Source organism: Echinops telfairi, unplaced genomic scaffold (assembly GCF_000313985.2).
Source record: "Echinops telfairi isolate 266 unplaced genomic scaffold, ASM31398v2 ScPeMD7_2;HRSCAF=8, whole genome shotgun sequence".
NCBI classification, from domain to species: Eukaryota; Metazoa; Chordata; class Mammalia; order Afrosoricida; family Tenrecidae; genus Echinops; species Echinops telfairi.
Genome location: NW_022103898.1, coordinates 62,018,820 through 62,035,614, shown reverse-complemented (window position 1 = coordinate 62,035,614; position 16,795 = coordinate 62,018,820). Strand labels below are relative to the sequence as shown.

Genomic DNA, 16,795 nt, shown 5'->3' with positions numbered 1-16,795 from the left:
ACTCAGTAAAGGAAGAAAGTGAATTCAGCCTGCCCTGCCCACATGATTGAAATGCAGTCCTTCAAGACTTATGAGGTATGGGGGGGGGTGGCATTGGGGAGATAAGGAGGGTGAGGGGATTTGGGGAGCAAACAAGGAATCTGAGAGGGGGGAGCGAGCGCTGGAACTGATTGTGAGGATGTATCTACCACTCATTTTAAAAGTGATTTAACCATGGCGGTGTATAATTTGTGGATCCTATATCAAGAAAATCACACACACACACAAAAGGAATGATGATAAACCATATATACTCGAGTATAAGCCGACCTGAATATCAGCCGAGGCACCTAATTTTACCACAAAAACTGCATTAAAAAATGTGCTGAAAACTCGGCTTATACACGAATATGTACAGTAATATGAAAAATGTAGCCAGTGTCATTGAACAATATGCATAGAAATTGTCTAATGGGATCCTAATGTGCTATGTAAACTCTTACCAAAACACATTACAACATGTATATTTTAAAAAGACTTACTCCAGAGAACTCACTCGGAAGGGTTCTGCTGCAATACAAATCCATTGTGGTAGACTGGGAATAGGACGCTATAATAAGCTTGGTGAGCCCTGAGCTAAGACATGGACGTACAGGCGATGGAAGTACGTCATCAAAGATTCCAGGGCAAGCTGTGGCAGTGTCTTCCTGTAAACTCACTGGCCGCCTCTAGTGAATTCACCCGGAATAGCCCCTGCACTACAACCAGCTTTCTCCATGAAGGCAAAGTCATTTTTTCCCTTCCTAACCAGTAGGCATTTGATGAGTGTATTTCAACATACGTCTCTGTTCCTCTGGGGCTTTTTAAAGAAGGTGATTGCATCCAAGGTCAGGCAGCACAGACTCCAGTGAGGGCTACGTAGGCAGCAATGATTTTAGGAGTTGGGAAATGATGACTTTTCAAATTAAAAAAAAAAAAAGGTCCAAACTCTATTAAGTAAATTCATGGTCTTCCATGACAAGTGCCCAAAAATTCACTTAAGGGACAGTGCATCCGTTCCATAGAGGCTGGAGGACACAGACAGAGTGCACGTCCACCCCTCAGTCCTCAGGAGGACTCTCCCAATCCCCGTCCGATAGAAACCCTACATCAGATCTACAAAAAGATGCTGGCGGCAGGGCACCTTCCTTACCCCCTCCTCAGGGAGCTCCAGTGAGAAAAATAGAGAGGCCGAGAGAGAGACTCAGCAGCCAGGGTCTCAAAAACTCACTGCCATCCAGGCAATGCCAACTCATAGGGACCCTACAGGACAGGGCCGAACTGCCCCTGTGGGTTTTTGAGACTGGAACTCTTTGCTGGAAAGCCCTATCTTTCTCCCACAGAGTGGCTGATGTTTCAGAACTGCTGACTTTGTGGTTAGCTGCCCACGGTGGAACCACTACATGGCCGGTGCTCCCGGGCCGCTGTTGTAGGAGAGCCATGAACAACATTCTGCGTTTGAATCCCAGCCTGACCATTAGCCAATGTGGCCATGGGAAAAGTTTCTTTAATCTTCTCCTCCTCAGTTTTCTCGTCTTTTAAATGGGATAATTGGAATATTTGCTTTCTTGGATTAGACAGGATAAAGTAGTGCTTGGTATGTAGCCCTCGTAGTAAATAATGTCAGCCATGGTAATGATGGATAGATTAGTATTTGTGCCCCCAGATGAGAGTTCTTCATGGTGGGGCTGTTAAGAAACATGGCGAACCATCAGGCTTGGACGCATTGTTTTTTAAAGTCCTTACAACTGAATTTCCTAATTCTTTTTTTAATCTAGACACTGATAGTGAATTATTATTTCTGACTTACTTAGAATGTTTAACCAGATTCATTGATCCAGTAAGTAGACTTGAGAGAAAGGAACCTAGGGAGGGGCTGAGTGAGCTGCAGGGACATCTCAGAGGTTAGTTGACGGAAGAATCAAGATGTAAGAAAACAGCAATGGTTTTTAAGAACATAAAATTGAACCTTCAATATTTAAAAAAAAATGTTTAACAGTTCTATTGGCATGTCATGAAATTCAATAATTCATTCATATCAAGAAGAGTTGTACAATCATTACCACCATCAATTTGGAACATTTTCTTCTTCCTTGTGCTCATTGTTATTCATGTAAATATTTTTTTATTGTGGCAAAACTGTACACAACAAAACATTCTCCAATTCAACTTCTACATGTATAATTCAGTGGTATTGATCTAAAATTTTTTCCTTTCCATATCTGTTAGCTTTAAAAAGTTGCAAGCGTATTATAAACTCATTATTTAATCTATGATACTCTTTGGAAGGAATACAGACTATTAAAGGAATCTTTGAATTTGATCTTGTTATTTTGCCCAATGTAAAAAATGTACATGCCTTCTAAAATCCAGCCACACTAATTCAAAGTTTTCTAATAGCAAAACAATGTTTTATCCCATGTGAATCTCAATATTTGCAGTATAGAGCTATAACTTTATACAAGTATAACCTATGAAAAATATATCTCACAGCTTCTACCTCCAAATCTGGAAATACCTTCTTAGGACCAAAAGAACTCCTGTCATCAAGTCCAGGCTGACTTACCATATAGGACAGGGTAGAGCTGCCCATTGGGTTTCCAACACTGTAACTCTTTTTTCCCTCCCCCAAGACTGTAACTCTCTATGGGAGTAGAAAACCCAGTCTTTCTCCTGAGGATCAGCTGGTGGTTTTGAACTGATGACCTTGCAGTTAGCAACCCAACGTATAACCACGACACCATCAGAGCTCCTCGTAAATTGACCATAACATAGAAAAAAAGTGTTTATTTGAAGGAAAGGAAATGATGAAGTAGTTAGGCTAAGCAATTGGAAACTCATCTTAAGCCAAAGTCCCTTTGTGAATGTTCTAGTGTAGCATGTAGGCCCCAAGGAAGACCTCTCCGCTCTGCTTTGCTGGACTGTCATCCCCAGCCGTCTCCCAGAGGCAGGATCTCTTCTAGGAGAACACCGCAGCAGGGTCTGTAGTTGCAGGGTCCTTACTTGGACCAAATTATAGAACTGAAGAGCTGGACGTTAATTTAGAGATCTTACAGTTTAGATGATTAGATTAGTCCAAAAAGTAAAGGAATTTGCATAAGTCCTTCCCTAACAAACTAGCTGTCATGGGGTGGAATCCAATTTATGATACCTTGTGTTTCACTTTGAGTAGTGTGTACTCCACAGGGCTTTCAGTGACTGAATTTTCAGAATTAGAAAGCCAGGCCTTTCTTCTGAGGCACCTCTAGATGGAGTCAACCCTCCAACTTTTTGGTTAGCAGACACACAATCACCGTTTGCATTGCCCAAGGACGATCTAAACCCAAACTCATAACAAACAGCACAACTGGAGCCAGATCTGATGATCTCTGTTTGCTTCCAAAAACCCAACTGCTGCTTGGAAGAATTCATGATTTCTTATAAGCTTTATTGCTATTAATGGGAGTGGCGCTGTATGCACAGAAGATGAGATCAGTGGTTCAATCAGGAAAGTGATATTCGAGACACATATAACAGAAAGAGAAAAGCCCCGCTGTGCCATTGAGTCCAGTCCAGCTCGCGGCAGCCGTGTGGAACAGCGTGGACTCGACCCTGGTCGCAGAATTCTGAGAAGTGCTAGATGATTGCTTTGATGATTGACGGTGGACAAGGAAAATAGCAAGGCCCGTAGATAGAAACTGAGGATAAAATTGAACTTTTTTTCTTGTCACTCTTTTGAGTGGCAGGCCTTCACAAAGAGAGAGACAAGTTGTCTTTCATTTTGATATTCAAATATAATTAATTATAAAATCCTTCTCTAATGACTGTGGATTATTTTACTGTCTTTTTTCAATTGGAATATTTCTACAGTTGTGCCCATTTGAAATCTTGAAATCTTGTTTACCAGTTTTGATGTGATTGAAAAACTAAGCATGTCAAAATCAGATGTGCTATCTGCATACTTTCATCTCTCAACAACTGTGTCTTAGTATTCCTGAAAATAACAGGTTTACTCCCTCTGTTTAATTTTGTTAGTGCTCCTACATCCCTCCCTGCGAGAGAGAAAATCAGAAGAACTTGGAAAGTGTCATGACTTGGCAACAGTACTGGAAGGAAGAGATTGGTTCCCAGCCATTCACTTGCTATTTTAATCAATATCAAAGGTAAGTCAACTGTTTACGTGCGAATTGACATTACTGGTAGCTCCTGGCCGTTGATACCCACCCAGACACCTTAGAAGTCACACCCATAAGACCCTCGAGAGGGCAGCTCTACTCTGAACATGAAAGGTCGCCAGGAATTAGAACGGACTCTCCAGCAACGGGGACTGTGCATACCTTAGAACACATGTTCCTTGGGGCAGGACATTTCTGTAGCCACCCAGATTAATCACAGTCGTTTATTCATCCAACACTCATTAAGGATTTACAACTCCTGATGTTTGCCCCATGATGTGCATTTCACTTGCTTGTTCTTCCCATGCTACAAACCTCTTCCTCACACACTGCCTCTCTTAGTGAATAGCACAATTATCCACCCACCTACCCAATCCAGAAACCATTGAGTAATCCTTAATGCCCATTTTCCTTTACGTTCTAGAGCCTAAATTCACCACCATCATATTGATTTTACCCCCACATGACTCTTGAAATGATCCATTTCTCTGCCTTCTTCTTGATCATGTCTTAGCTCAAATTCACATGATTTTTCAATTCTATTTAATGCAATAACCTTATAACAAGTCCTCCCAACTCTACCTTGATCCCACTCCAAGCCGTTCTCCATGGTGCTTCAGAAGGCACAATTAGAGAAACTATTTAGACATTAAGACTGAACCATTTGACATGAAGGATCAAGAAAAAACACAGTTCATAAGGGTAATGTTCTATAGCCTCGTCTGGTGAATAGTGTCTGGGGTCTTGAAATCCTATGAGTGGTCATCTAATAAGCAACTATGTGTTTCTTCACACCCGGAGCAAAGGAGAATGAAGACCAATGAAGACGGATGGAAACAATTAGTCTAAAAAACGAATGTCCCGCATGAACCACAGCATCTTCTACCCCGAGAGCAGACAACTAGCTGACACCTGGCTACCATGACTGCTCCTCTGACCAAGTCCACAGTTGAAGGTGCTGGTTAGAATGAGTTTTTTAAAATGTAGTAAAAATTCCAAGGTAAAAAATCAAGTGAGCAGACTTACTAGTGGAAAAGAGGAGCCACCCCACCCTCTCACCCCACCCACAAGTCTATTGCCCTGAGAAACTTTCTAACTGAAATTGAAGACACTCCCAGAGGCCACTTCCCAGCCAGTGGCTCAATGGGCCTACAAAACAACAGGCAGACGGTGCAAGACCAGCAGGACAACCTCTGCCGGAGACTCGAGATGGGGAGGGGCAGGGGAATCAGGGGAATGGAAATAGCCCCCAATGAGGGAAGGTGGAAGTTGCTGACACACTGTGGGGATGTCAGCCAATTTCAAAGAACAGTTTATGTGTCAACTCTTGGTTTTGGAAAAGCAATTTGCTACGTAAACTTTAACCTAAAGCCCAACAAAATGTTTTTGTTTCTTAGAGAATCATATGGGGATCTTGATTTTTTGTTTTTGTTTTAAAAGCAGCAGCAGCCAACTCTCAGTCCTCCTTCGGCATAGTCCGCCTCGCTAGTCACAAGATGGTGGCTGTAATTCTAGTTATCTTACCAGATACAATGGTGTCTTTTCTGGGTAATATCTTACCCAGAAAGAGCAGTGTCCAGGGCCAGAAAGACCTGACTCTCTGTGGTTGACTATCTTGGGATGAGGAACCTTCTTCCTGCACTGGCTCAACAGACTTTCCCTTGAGTCACCTCGAATAAGTTCTTTTTTCTACCCCTAAACCAATCACAGGAAAGAACATTAGAATGGACCCCTCAATTCAGGATAAGGCAATGTCTTCTAAGGGACGTGACATAGGGAGGGAGCAGAAAAGGGCACGGAGTTTTAAAGGGCAACTGGCAGGGCCAGTTTCATAGCCTTGTTGGAACAGCTCTGTGCCAGAAGCATTCCACACTCACGTCACATAACTATGCCAAGTGGGCTTAAGAAAAGTGGAGCCCAGACAAGTCAACTCAGAATATCTGGTCGGTGAACCCAAGCACTAGTATTTTTAGCAATCTACCCCAGCCATGCTAATGTACAACCAGGGTCAAGAACCACTGCTCTGCCCTCTCACCTGCCATCCTCTACTCTACTCATTTACCTGGCCTTCCCCACCAGACTGCACATCTGTTAGGGACCAGGCCACATCTTTGCCTTTCTATTCCCAGCACCTAGCATAATGCCTTCTTTTCAGTTAATAAATGGTTGGTAAATGAAAGCAAGGGACCCAATTAATCAGGAGGGTTCTTTGCTTCCAAGAAGAAGCATGTATTGGAGGAAGCAGACACATTTGCAAATGTAAACATGGCATCATCAGCTGTAAATAAAAGGGGAGAAGAGCGTGAAGTGGGGGTGGCTGTAATAAAGAAAGTGAAGTTTGACGCGATCAGGTGCATTGGGTATGGGGGTTAATTACTTAAGAAGGAATGGAGACTTTGTATGCTGGAAAGGTAGCCTGATGTTAGTTGTCTACAGGGTCATAAATACCACACTAAGGAGATGGTCCTTGTTATGATGGTAATGGAAATTCAGGAACAGTTTGCTTTTGTTTAACTGAAGAATGAAAAGTAGATCTTGGTTTTAGAAAGTGACTGGTATGCATAATGAATCTGTATTGGAGGGGAAGGATAGGCTACCCACGGAAGTGATAGGGGAAGGAGGAGAGAAGTGAATGAAAACAATCCCCCTTTTGAGTGACTAGCTACCATGTATCAGCCATTGTGGATAACATCTTATGTAAACCACCAAATCTCTTAAAATAGCTCTATTATCCTTCTTTACCACATGAGGAAATTGAGTCTTAAAGAAGTTAAATAACTTGCCCTGCACACACAGCACGTAAGTGACAAAATTTGAATCCAGTTAGTCTGCTTCCCAAAGCTTTTCCTGTTAACCATTTGCTGGCCCTGGTCAGGGATTTTTAGGTTATAAACTAGAGTAGCAGCCATGAAAATAGCTAATGGGAGTATGTCAAAGTTATTTCCAAAAGTTAGAATTCATAGAACCTAATGTAAGTAAGTGATGAAGAGAAGGAACATGTCATATTTGATAGCCCAGTTTTGTGCTGGAGTTGAGGTATTCAGAAACTATCCAGATGATACAAGTTAGAGATACAGTTTATACAGATATCCAGATGATTGAACAAGTTAGAGATACAGTTGATACAGATAGCCAGCTGATACAAGTTAGAGATACAGTTGATACAGATAGCCAGATGATACAAGTTAGAGATACAGTTGATACAGATATCCAGATGATACAAGTTAGAGATACAATTGATACAGATAGCCAGATGATACAAGTTAGAGATACAGTTGATACAGATAGCCAGATGATACAAGTTAGAGATACAGCTCAGGGGCAGGAGGCCTGGAGCAGGGCCAGAGAGACTGAGAATCATGGGCACACAAGCTATATTTGCTGGGGGGTTGGGAGGCATAGGGGGGCGGGTAGTGGGAAGATGGAGTGTGAGGGTAGAAATTGGACCAAATCTTGGGATCATCTGTCTCTATGTTAGAGGTAAAAGGCTGAGGATAAGTGACTGGTTGGTAAGAGGAAAGTCAAAAGAGAATATTGTGTCAGAACTCTTGCTGCCATTGAGTCAACACTGACTCACAGCGACCCCCGGTGGGTTTCTGAGACTGTAACTGTTGACTGGAGTAGAAAGCCCAGTCTTTCTCCAGCAGAGGTGCTGGTGGTTTTGAACTACTGACCATGCGGATGACAGCTCAACAGGTTACCACTACATCACCAGGGCTCCTTTAGTGTCAGAAAGAGTGTTTTGAGAAGAACTACTGAGAAGTCTTTGTTTTAGCAATTATGTGTCTGCTAGTGACCTTGGCAAGTCTTGTTTAGGGAGTATATTCCTTATACAATATTAGGGTATAAAGCCAGAACTCATTTTATATTCAGTGGAAAGAATTAGGTGAGAATGTGGAGTTATTATATGCAAACTACTCTTGTAAGAAATTTTCTATGTCTGGAAAAAGAGTTTGGAGAGGAGGTGAATAATTGAGGGAAACAGGGTTGGAGAGAGAGAAATGAGCTTTCTACAGAGTAAACTTGATGAAGCCAAGAGAAAAGTTGACTTTATATATAGTCAATGAGGTGAAAATGGAACACCCCTGAAGAAAAGGAGGTAGGGTGGAATAAAGAGGTTAGGAAGCAGATTGTTGGTTTGTTTTGTTTTTGCCAAAACAAACCTGGTAATAGGGCTTAGTCTTATTGATACTCAGTCCCACTGCCTGAGTCTGGTGCTTCCTTTAAGCTTGGGCCAGAAGTTGGCTTCCTAATGTGGGTGAGTCTGAGCCTGTGGTTGGAGGAAAACAGGGTCACCCTTTCCCACTTGCTGAAGATCACCTTATTAAGCTTCCCTAACTCCCCACTCAGCTTTATCCAGCTCACCAAGTGTTAATATAGGCTGCCGCCCTCAAACAAGGTTGCTTCCTGTTAAGGCATTGATTCTGAATCTCCTCAGTACATAATCAAGAAGTATTCCTGCAGATAAATTAGTGGTCAGAACCTGCCCTGCGGCAGCCAGCATAGTGGGCGAAAGATCTGGCAATCCACTGCCATGAAAATTACATCCTAGGAAACCATGTGGGCTTAGAAAACCCCATTTTGTCACGTGGGGTCACCACAGCAAACTTGATTTCAACAGCATGTGACACCAACATCCACTTTAGTAAGAATACATTGAAGCCCCTCCTCCCTCCCTCAGATCTGATACCGATTCCTTGCCCATAATGTAAATCTCAAATTCCTGGAGGTGTGGGTAGAAGTGGGGGTGGTCTGTCACAGCACAGCAGCCCTTAAGACACGTTATTTAAGTGACAGAGGGAGCCACGTTTGGAGTTTGGCTCTTAAACTATGACATATGTGACAGGAAGCCCAAGTGCTGGTTGGAGGTGTGAAAGTGGCAGCTCTCTCGTGCCATCTACTCGAAGGGCATGTTTTGCCACTGCTAAATATGAAGTAAAAATAGACGTACTGTATAGACTCCAGATGCTCTTGGTAAGATGAACTTTATAGTAAAGCAGCCTTTAGATTGAACTCAAATGCAGGAAATTGGGGAGGAAGGTTACTAAGAAGCTCCTCCCATTTTGAAGAAAAGGGTGTTATTTTAAAAGTCCTAGACAAATATCTTACAAGTCTCAACTTTTCACTCCATAAGCATTATTTCAGTGAGCTCTACTCAGAAACCAGGAGCCCTGATGGCATAGTAGTTATGATTTGGACTGCTAACCACAGGGTAGGCAGTTTGAAACCACTAGCTGCTCCTTGGGAGAAAGATGAGGCTTTCTACTCCTGAAAAGAGCTACAGTCTTGGAAACCCACAGTGGCAATTCTACCCTGTCTTATTGGGTCACTATGAGTCAGAATTGACTCGTTGGCTGTCATGAGTTTGTTTTTGATTTTGGGGGGGATACTCAAAAGCAAGGTGCACTGGTGGTGCGGTGGTTAAGCGCTCAACTACTAATGGAAAGCTCAGGTTCAATTCACCAGCTGCTCTGGGCGGAAGATTACATCCCTGGAAACCACATGCAGGCAAGTCTGCTCTGTCCAGTAGGGTCTCTGTGAGGCAAAAGCAATTGCGTGGCAGTGCATTTTTTACACTCAGGATGGAATCTGCAGAGTCAGCCCAGCCAGTCGTCCATCCTCCTCCACCCAGGGAGGGCTCGGCAGAGCTGCTTCGGCAACCTCGCACCTGTGCTTGGTCGACCTCACCTTGGTGACTTCTGTCCATGATCTTCCTGTCCGTCCTTTCAGCTCTTTGCCTCAGTCAACCTTGGGTCTCATCCTCGTCTTGTAAAACCAGCCTCCCAGCCATTGAGTCGATTCCAGCAACGCTCATCTTACAAATCACACATCCCTTGGTCGCATGGACCTTCCTGAGCTGAGAGCAGTGAGTGTGGCGTTGTGCTGCTTTTCCTTGGCCTCCTTTTTCTCCTTTACACCTGACGTAAGCCCATTACCAGGTATGCTTTGCAAGCGCCATTCGTTTGCAAGTACGTTTCCTTGGATTCTCAGTGTTTCCATCCATTTTCCTTCTTTAACTTTGCCTTAACTGCCTTTCCCTTGAAGAGGGCACTTCCCTCGAAAATAAACAGTTGGAACGAAGGGCTAGAAAGAATACTTTTTGCATTTTAAACATTTCCTCTTATGAAGAATTTATAAAGTGTTCTTTGCTACAGATTTACATTTTATGACTTGCTTTATCCATCTAAATGGATAGTCACCCAGTGTCCAGTGTACATGCACGCGCATGCGCGTGCGGGCCAAATTGGCGGCCAGTCTAGCCACGTCCTCTGTGAAGTGGTGAATTCATCCCATAGTCCTGGGTCAGGCTCTTTCCTTGTCTCCTCTAGAGTATCGAAGGGTCCTCAACTGATGTTTCAGCTTTGGTTTTCTTTCCCATCCACCATCTGCAGGAAACCTAGCTTGATGGTTTCTTTGTTTGAACGCCTCAACCTTGGTAGAGATTTTCATACTTTCGTAGAATCAAGTCCATGCTCTTCCAAGTTCAACGGTCAATGTCTGCTCTTCAGTTCAGGGCTCATCAAGGAGAAGCAAAAGCAAAATGGCAGCCACAGCAAAACCTGCAGCACACCAAACCAGACACAACCCCTGTCTTCGTGGAGTTTACAATCCGCGGTGCCACTGTCAGGTAGAATTGCACAGTCGGGCAAATGCTAGGGAAGGAAACCCACAGGCGTTGCTGAGAGAGTTTACAATGGGGCAGGAAATTCAGAAGACCTGAGTACTCATGATTAGGTTGAGTGAGCTTGGCAAAACGCGAGAGGCAGGGTCTGGGCTTGGATGTCTCTGCACTGTAAGGAGCAGCCAGTGGGTGTGAAGTAGACAAGTGCCGATCTGCTTGAATTCTCTGGCTCCTCCAGGCCCCACAGATCAGTGTGCTTCACATGTGCATTGGCATCCTTCCGTCTTTGACACCTTCACCTAGTGCACTCTGAGAATTAGCATAGTGCTCACTCGCTGCCGTCCATTCGATGCCCACTCATAGTGACAGCGTAGCAATGTCCCTGTGAGGTTCAGAGGCGGGAACACTTTACAGGAGGAGAGTCCTGTCTTATGGGAGCAGCTGATGATTTCAAATCACCGACCTCGCAGATCAGAGCCCAGCACGTAACCACTGTGCCACCAACGCTCCTCAGCATAGGACAGCGGTGTGTGTCCCTTTAACCTGTCTGGGCCTCGGTTCCCTCAGAAGAAAACGGGAGCCATTGAGTCACCTATGACTCCCGGTGGCTCCTTGGGTGCTGGAGTAGAACCGGGCTCCAGCGCATCTTCAGCGGCTAGGTGTTTGGAAAGTAAATTGCCAGACCTTTTCTCCGAGGAGCCCCTGAGTAGATTCAAACCTCCAATGTCATGGTCAGCAGCCGAACGAACGTGCTGGCCACTTGCATTGTCCAAGGACTCCCCTTCTGTAGGAAGGGCTAAATGAGAAGCTTGTGAGAATATCAATGAGCTGATACAGTAAATCCCACTGAAGTGTTTGCTCTTGTTATTTTTATGACTGTTGTGAGCACTCACCTACATGTCACTCTCATGTAACATCTTACTTTTCAGGTGGGATTAATTGCTGCTTTTACTGTGTTCCCGCACTACTATGGTTGCTTTCATTGCACTGTTACCGAGTTAAGCGTCGTGCACTTTTCTCCTCTAATAGACTAAGGCCAGTAACCATGAGCACCCAGGCATCTGGTTTGCATTTTCCTCTACCACGCATTAACTGGATGACTGAATCACGTCATTTCGGTCTTGGCGACCTCGTGTAGAAAACAGGGGCAACATTCTCTGTCGTCGAGTTTTTTTTACAAGGCTGGAGTCTGCCCAGTAGCAAGTACTTATAAATGTTTGTGTTGCTCCCATCCCTGGCTCTGTACATTTCTAGCAACCAGGGAGAGCCAGCGTAGGAGTGAGCAGCCTGGTATTTTCACTGAGTGGAGGCTTAGGTGCTGACTGAAGAGATGACCGAGGTTTTGCTGAGTAAAGGGAGGCTCCCCCGTCTACAGCCTCTGGGAGGGAGAAAAGCGGGGGATGCCTAAGAACTGAAGGCCTTGGAAACCCTCAGGGGCAGTTCTGTCTCGTAGACAGCAGCGTGCTTGCTTTGGGGTTGGAGCTTTTGAGTAGGGCCATAAAGCACAGGAGTGACTACAAAGGAAAGGATCTGTGGTGAAGTAAAATCGGTATGTTCTGATCCTGAACAGATATGTCCTATTTTTTCAAAGTTTGTTCACAATGTGTTTATCCTTGTGGTGTATCTATATATATTTTAAAATCAAATTTCTCCTTGGCATTTTAGAGGAAGAGGAACGGAATGACCTGAGCTCACACTAAGTAGAGTGCTCTGCAGAACACAGCTGGAAAGCCTTTAAAACAGACAGCTAAAAGCAAATGACTAGCAAAGGACTTACTGAGGGTTTAGCTTTCTTATCTCTTAGATTTGATGGCGAGGTAGATTAAATGATCTTTAAGGTTCCTTTAAGCTCTCAAGTTCTGTGGTTTTATTATTCTCTGATGTTGAAGGCTGCACAGTTGTAATAGCTAAAGATGATGGATAAGGCCTTCATAGTGGAAGAAAGAGAAAATGAGCAATAAACGAAATGGTTAATTTAATGGAGGACCACCCCGTCACCCTACCTCAACAATAATTGAGTTTCATAATGATGACATTGAATTTTTAAAAAAGGTTCAGTCTGGTTCATCGTACTCTTCTGAAAAGGAAGGGGAATGTGCCATGCATTTTTGTTTATTTATTTACCAATATTTTTGTTAGTGTTTATTCAACTTAAAAGATTAAGCGTTAATTTGGGAAATTCATTTATACGAATACTAATATATCCTCACTTAAAAAACCCAAGCCGTTCCATTTGAAGAGCCACAGAGATTTCCCGGCCACAAAGAATGCTTAGCACTCTTCCACCCTGGTGTTATCCTTTTCTGTCTGCTAGATTTCATCCCACAAATTAACACCATTTCAGTCACCTATCCTTTCATTTATTCAACAAGTATTTATAAGTCATCTACTGTGTTTCAGACCCATCTGTAGTTGGTTGTACTCCATGGTAGCTTGCATGTTTCTGTGATACAGAAATTATGCTGCTCATATTTCAAATACTAGCAGGGTCAGCCATGGTGGATAGGTTTCAGCAGAGCTTCCAGGGTGAGACAGACTATGAAGGAAGACCTGGCAATCTATTTCTCATAATTAGCCAATGGAACTTAAGGGCCTTAGGAACCTTAAAGGCCATAGGAGAATACTGGCTTGCATTGGAGAGGTGAATCATTAGAGTTGGTCTTCATATTTAGTGAAGTAGAGTGTCAACTAGGGCGAGGGAGACCTATGGTGGGACGGACAGGTACAATGCTGCCATGGTAAGGATGATGAAGGACCAGGCAGTATTTTATTTTGTTGTACATAAAGTTGCCATGGATGAGAATCAACTTGATGGCATCTCTCCATCCATCCATCCATCCATCCATCCATCCATCCATCCATCCATCCATCCACCAAGTAACAGTGGCCAGAAATAGGCAACTTTGTCTCTGTCTTCAAGGAATTCATTGCCTAGCATGAGATGCAAGCCCATGAAACAGCAGTTCTCAACCTGTGGGTCTCAATTCCTTTGGGGTGTCAAATGACCCTTTCACAGGGGTCGCCTAACCTAATTCATAGCAGTAGCAAAATTACAGTTATGAAGTTGCAACAAAAATCATTTGATGGTTGGGTGTCACCACAACACGAACTATATTAAAGGATTGCACCATTAGATTGAGAACCACTGCCATAAAACATTAACTGGAAACCCATGTAGAAAGGACCATAAGCATAGTTCTGCAAGACAAACCAAATTAGACTATCCCAGTAAAGATTTATAGTCTTGGGAACTCCTATGGAGCAGTTTTACTCTGTCTTGTAGGGTGATCTGAAATCAACTTGATGGTGGTGGATTTATGTGGCCTGAGCCTACTTGGATAGAAAGAGGAGTGGAAATTTTGTGGATATTTTGGTGTGTGGCTTGCCATTTTTACTTACATGAAGCTCTTTTTAAATAAGATTTTACTGTATTTATGTTGAAATTAATTACGTTACCAGTGTCTTAGTTTTTCTTTATTATAAAGAGAAAATTACTAAAAACAAAAAAAATCTGTCTTTACTGGCCGACTATCTTAGGGTACAAATACGAAAATATGGATATGTAAAGATGGGGACTGAAATTTTGAGTATATTTTTGACAAATAAACTTTTGTTAACCTTTTTTGTCAAACTTTTGTCAATAAGTTATGAATGCTAAATCTGGCATTTGTAGAAAAGTTCATGTTGAACAGAGTTTTACATTTTGTGAATTATTTTATTATATAAATTAATTTTATTTCTGTAAACATTCACTCAGGAAATTTTTTTTGCAAGTTATAATGATTTCAACATTTTGGATACTACCTATTACTAAAGAATAAACTGGTTACATAATTATTTTTTAAAGGAACATGTTCGCCTTTTCTTTATATTTCTCAATAGGGCATGTTGAGTCCATTGATATATCCAGTGTCTTAAAAATCAAAACAGTGGGTCTGGAATCTTATCCAACTTGATTTTTGTCAAATCTCTGATTTTGTATAAGAGAGATTACATCAGAACTTAAAGCTAACAGTTCAAATGTCTACATGAGGGGGCTTCAGAAAGTTGGTAGCAAAAATTCCATGGCCTTTGAATTCCATTTTTCAGTGAGCTTTTTAAAGCCTCCGTGTAAATCATCTCCTAAAAAGCAGTGTTTGCAGTGGCTTTTCCAGGGTACTGTGTGACTCCTGCTGTTTTTTAGCAGTGTGACATCCCAAGTGGGCACATGTTATGATGTAAATGGTGAGGATCTATTTTCTGATGGCAAATCAAAGTGTTTTCCTGCTAGGAAATTCATCTTCTAATGGGTTTCTATCATCCTGGCAGCAGAGTTAAGAATTTGGCATCATTATTTGATTATTTATTTGATTATTATTAAATGACTTCTCATTTAAGAGACTTTCATGCAGCCAGTAAAGCCCCAAGGGAATTTGGGAGGAAAACTACAAGCACTGTGGGACAAGTAGGTCAGCGAGCACTGCGTCCTGGGCAGGCTGGAATGCAGGGCAGGGCTGTGCGTCAGGAGACTTCAGCTCTATCCATAGCTCCCTGCGTGACTTGCTGATGACCTTGGGCTAGTTACCCAGCAGCCCTGGCCTCAGTTTCATCTTAGATGAAAGGGGCCAGAGCAACCTGTAGCACACATATAGGGCATTGTGGCACTGGTAGACTTTCAAATCTGGGGACACCTATCAATCATTTCCTCATTCCACAGTAAAACTCCAAAGTAGTTTGGTTATTTTAAGTTTTCTAATGAGGTTGTGTTTTAAAAAAATACAGGAAAATGGGTAGCCAAAATTCTTTGCTCATTTTGGTACAGACTAGACGACACTTAGAGCCATCCAGCCCATGCCGACTCATAGCGACCCTAAAGACAGGGTAGAACTGCCCCCAGCGAGTTCCTAAGACTCATTCTTTCTGGGACTAGAAAGCCCCATTGCTTCCCCATGGAGCGGCAAGGTGGTTTCAAACTGCTGACCTTAGAGTTAGCAGCCCAAGGTGTAACCAGGGCCCCTTTTTTGGTGCAAACTAACTTTTAATTTTCTCTTTTTACCTTTTTCCGATGGTAGACAGGTGTGAACTTGGGTAAGAGGGAGGATAGTATCCACAGAGGGAGACGTGAAGCCACAACAATCCCTGCAAAGTGCTTTCCACCCCCCTTCAACAGTCCTGCTTAGAAAAGATCTCCCCTCTGAAGGCCATTTTACTTCCAGACTTTTCTAGCTGCCATTAAAGAGCTGTCCTAGGGGATCCAATTGAAGGCACAAATCGAGTGACCAGCTAGGAAACTAGGGGGGCAGCGGCTTTAAGCTAATGGAGCAGGGATGACTTGGAAAAGGAGGGTGAGAATCATTGCAAAGTTTGAAGAAGTGATCAGTGTCACTGAATTGTACTAAAATAAAATTCCACTAAAATCCTACTACAGAAAATTAAATCTCAGTTCAATGTTATGTAAGAGTGGGCTGTTAGCAGCCCAGGGCATTTGCATGCTACCGCCTTTAAGCTATGTTTACTCTCTACCGGAAATTGGCTCATTGCTTTTAATATATTAACTCATGGACTCTGCACAACACTTGTTAGGTTTTGTTATCCTGATCTTCTTTTGAGAGGAAGAACTGAACCATGGAGAAGTCAGGCAACGTGCCCAGGATCACATACATAGCTGGCAAGTGACTGAGGCAGGATTCAAACCGAGGCGCCGCTGTTTTTAACTCTTCTCTTCTGCCTCTAGCATTAGTCGGGGAATCTAGCCCATATTGTCTGCAAGGATACCATGAGGGATTCTATGACACCTAAGCAGCTTGCATGCTGTCGTCATGTCCTTTAGAGTATTAATGGCAACAGACTATCTGAAATGCCAAACCGCAGCACTGAGTGTTTGTATGTGCTGTAGCTTCTACTGAGAAATTCTTTGTCGGCTTGTTCATCAGATTCTCGACTCCTGCCCTTTCAGGTCTGCTCAGAAATGTATGTCTTGCTTATTTTCCTCGCTACCCCTCTCCCCTGCCACCCTTTTTTT

General features: G+C 43.0%; 1 protein-coding gene across 1 annotated transcript in view; it reads left to right on the top strand.

The window, feature by feature from the left end:
• The window catches only part of KCNMB4 (potassium calcium-activated channel subfamily M regulatory beta subunit 4), a 107,044-nt gene that overhangs the window by 45,293 nt on the left and 44,956 nt on the right, over positions 1–16,795 (top strand). Inside the window, exon 2 of the mRNA XM_004700450.2 lies at positions 4,033–4,160. Within this exon, the coding sequence (XP_004700507.1) occupies positions 4,033–4,160 (128 nt within the window). The remainder of the gene's footprint in view (positions 1–4,032; positions 4,161–16,795) is intronic.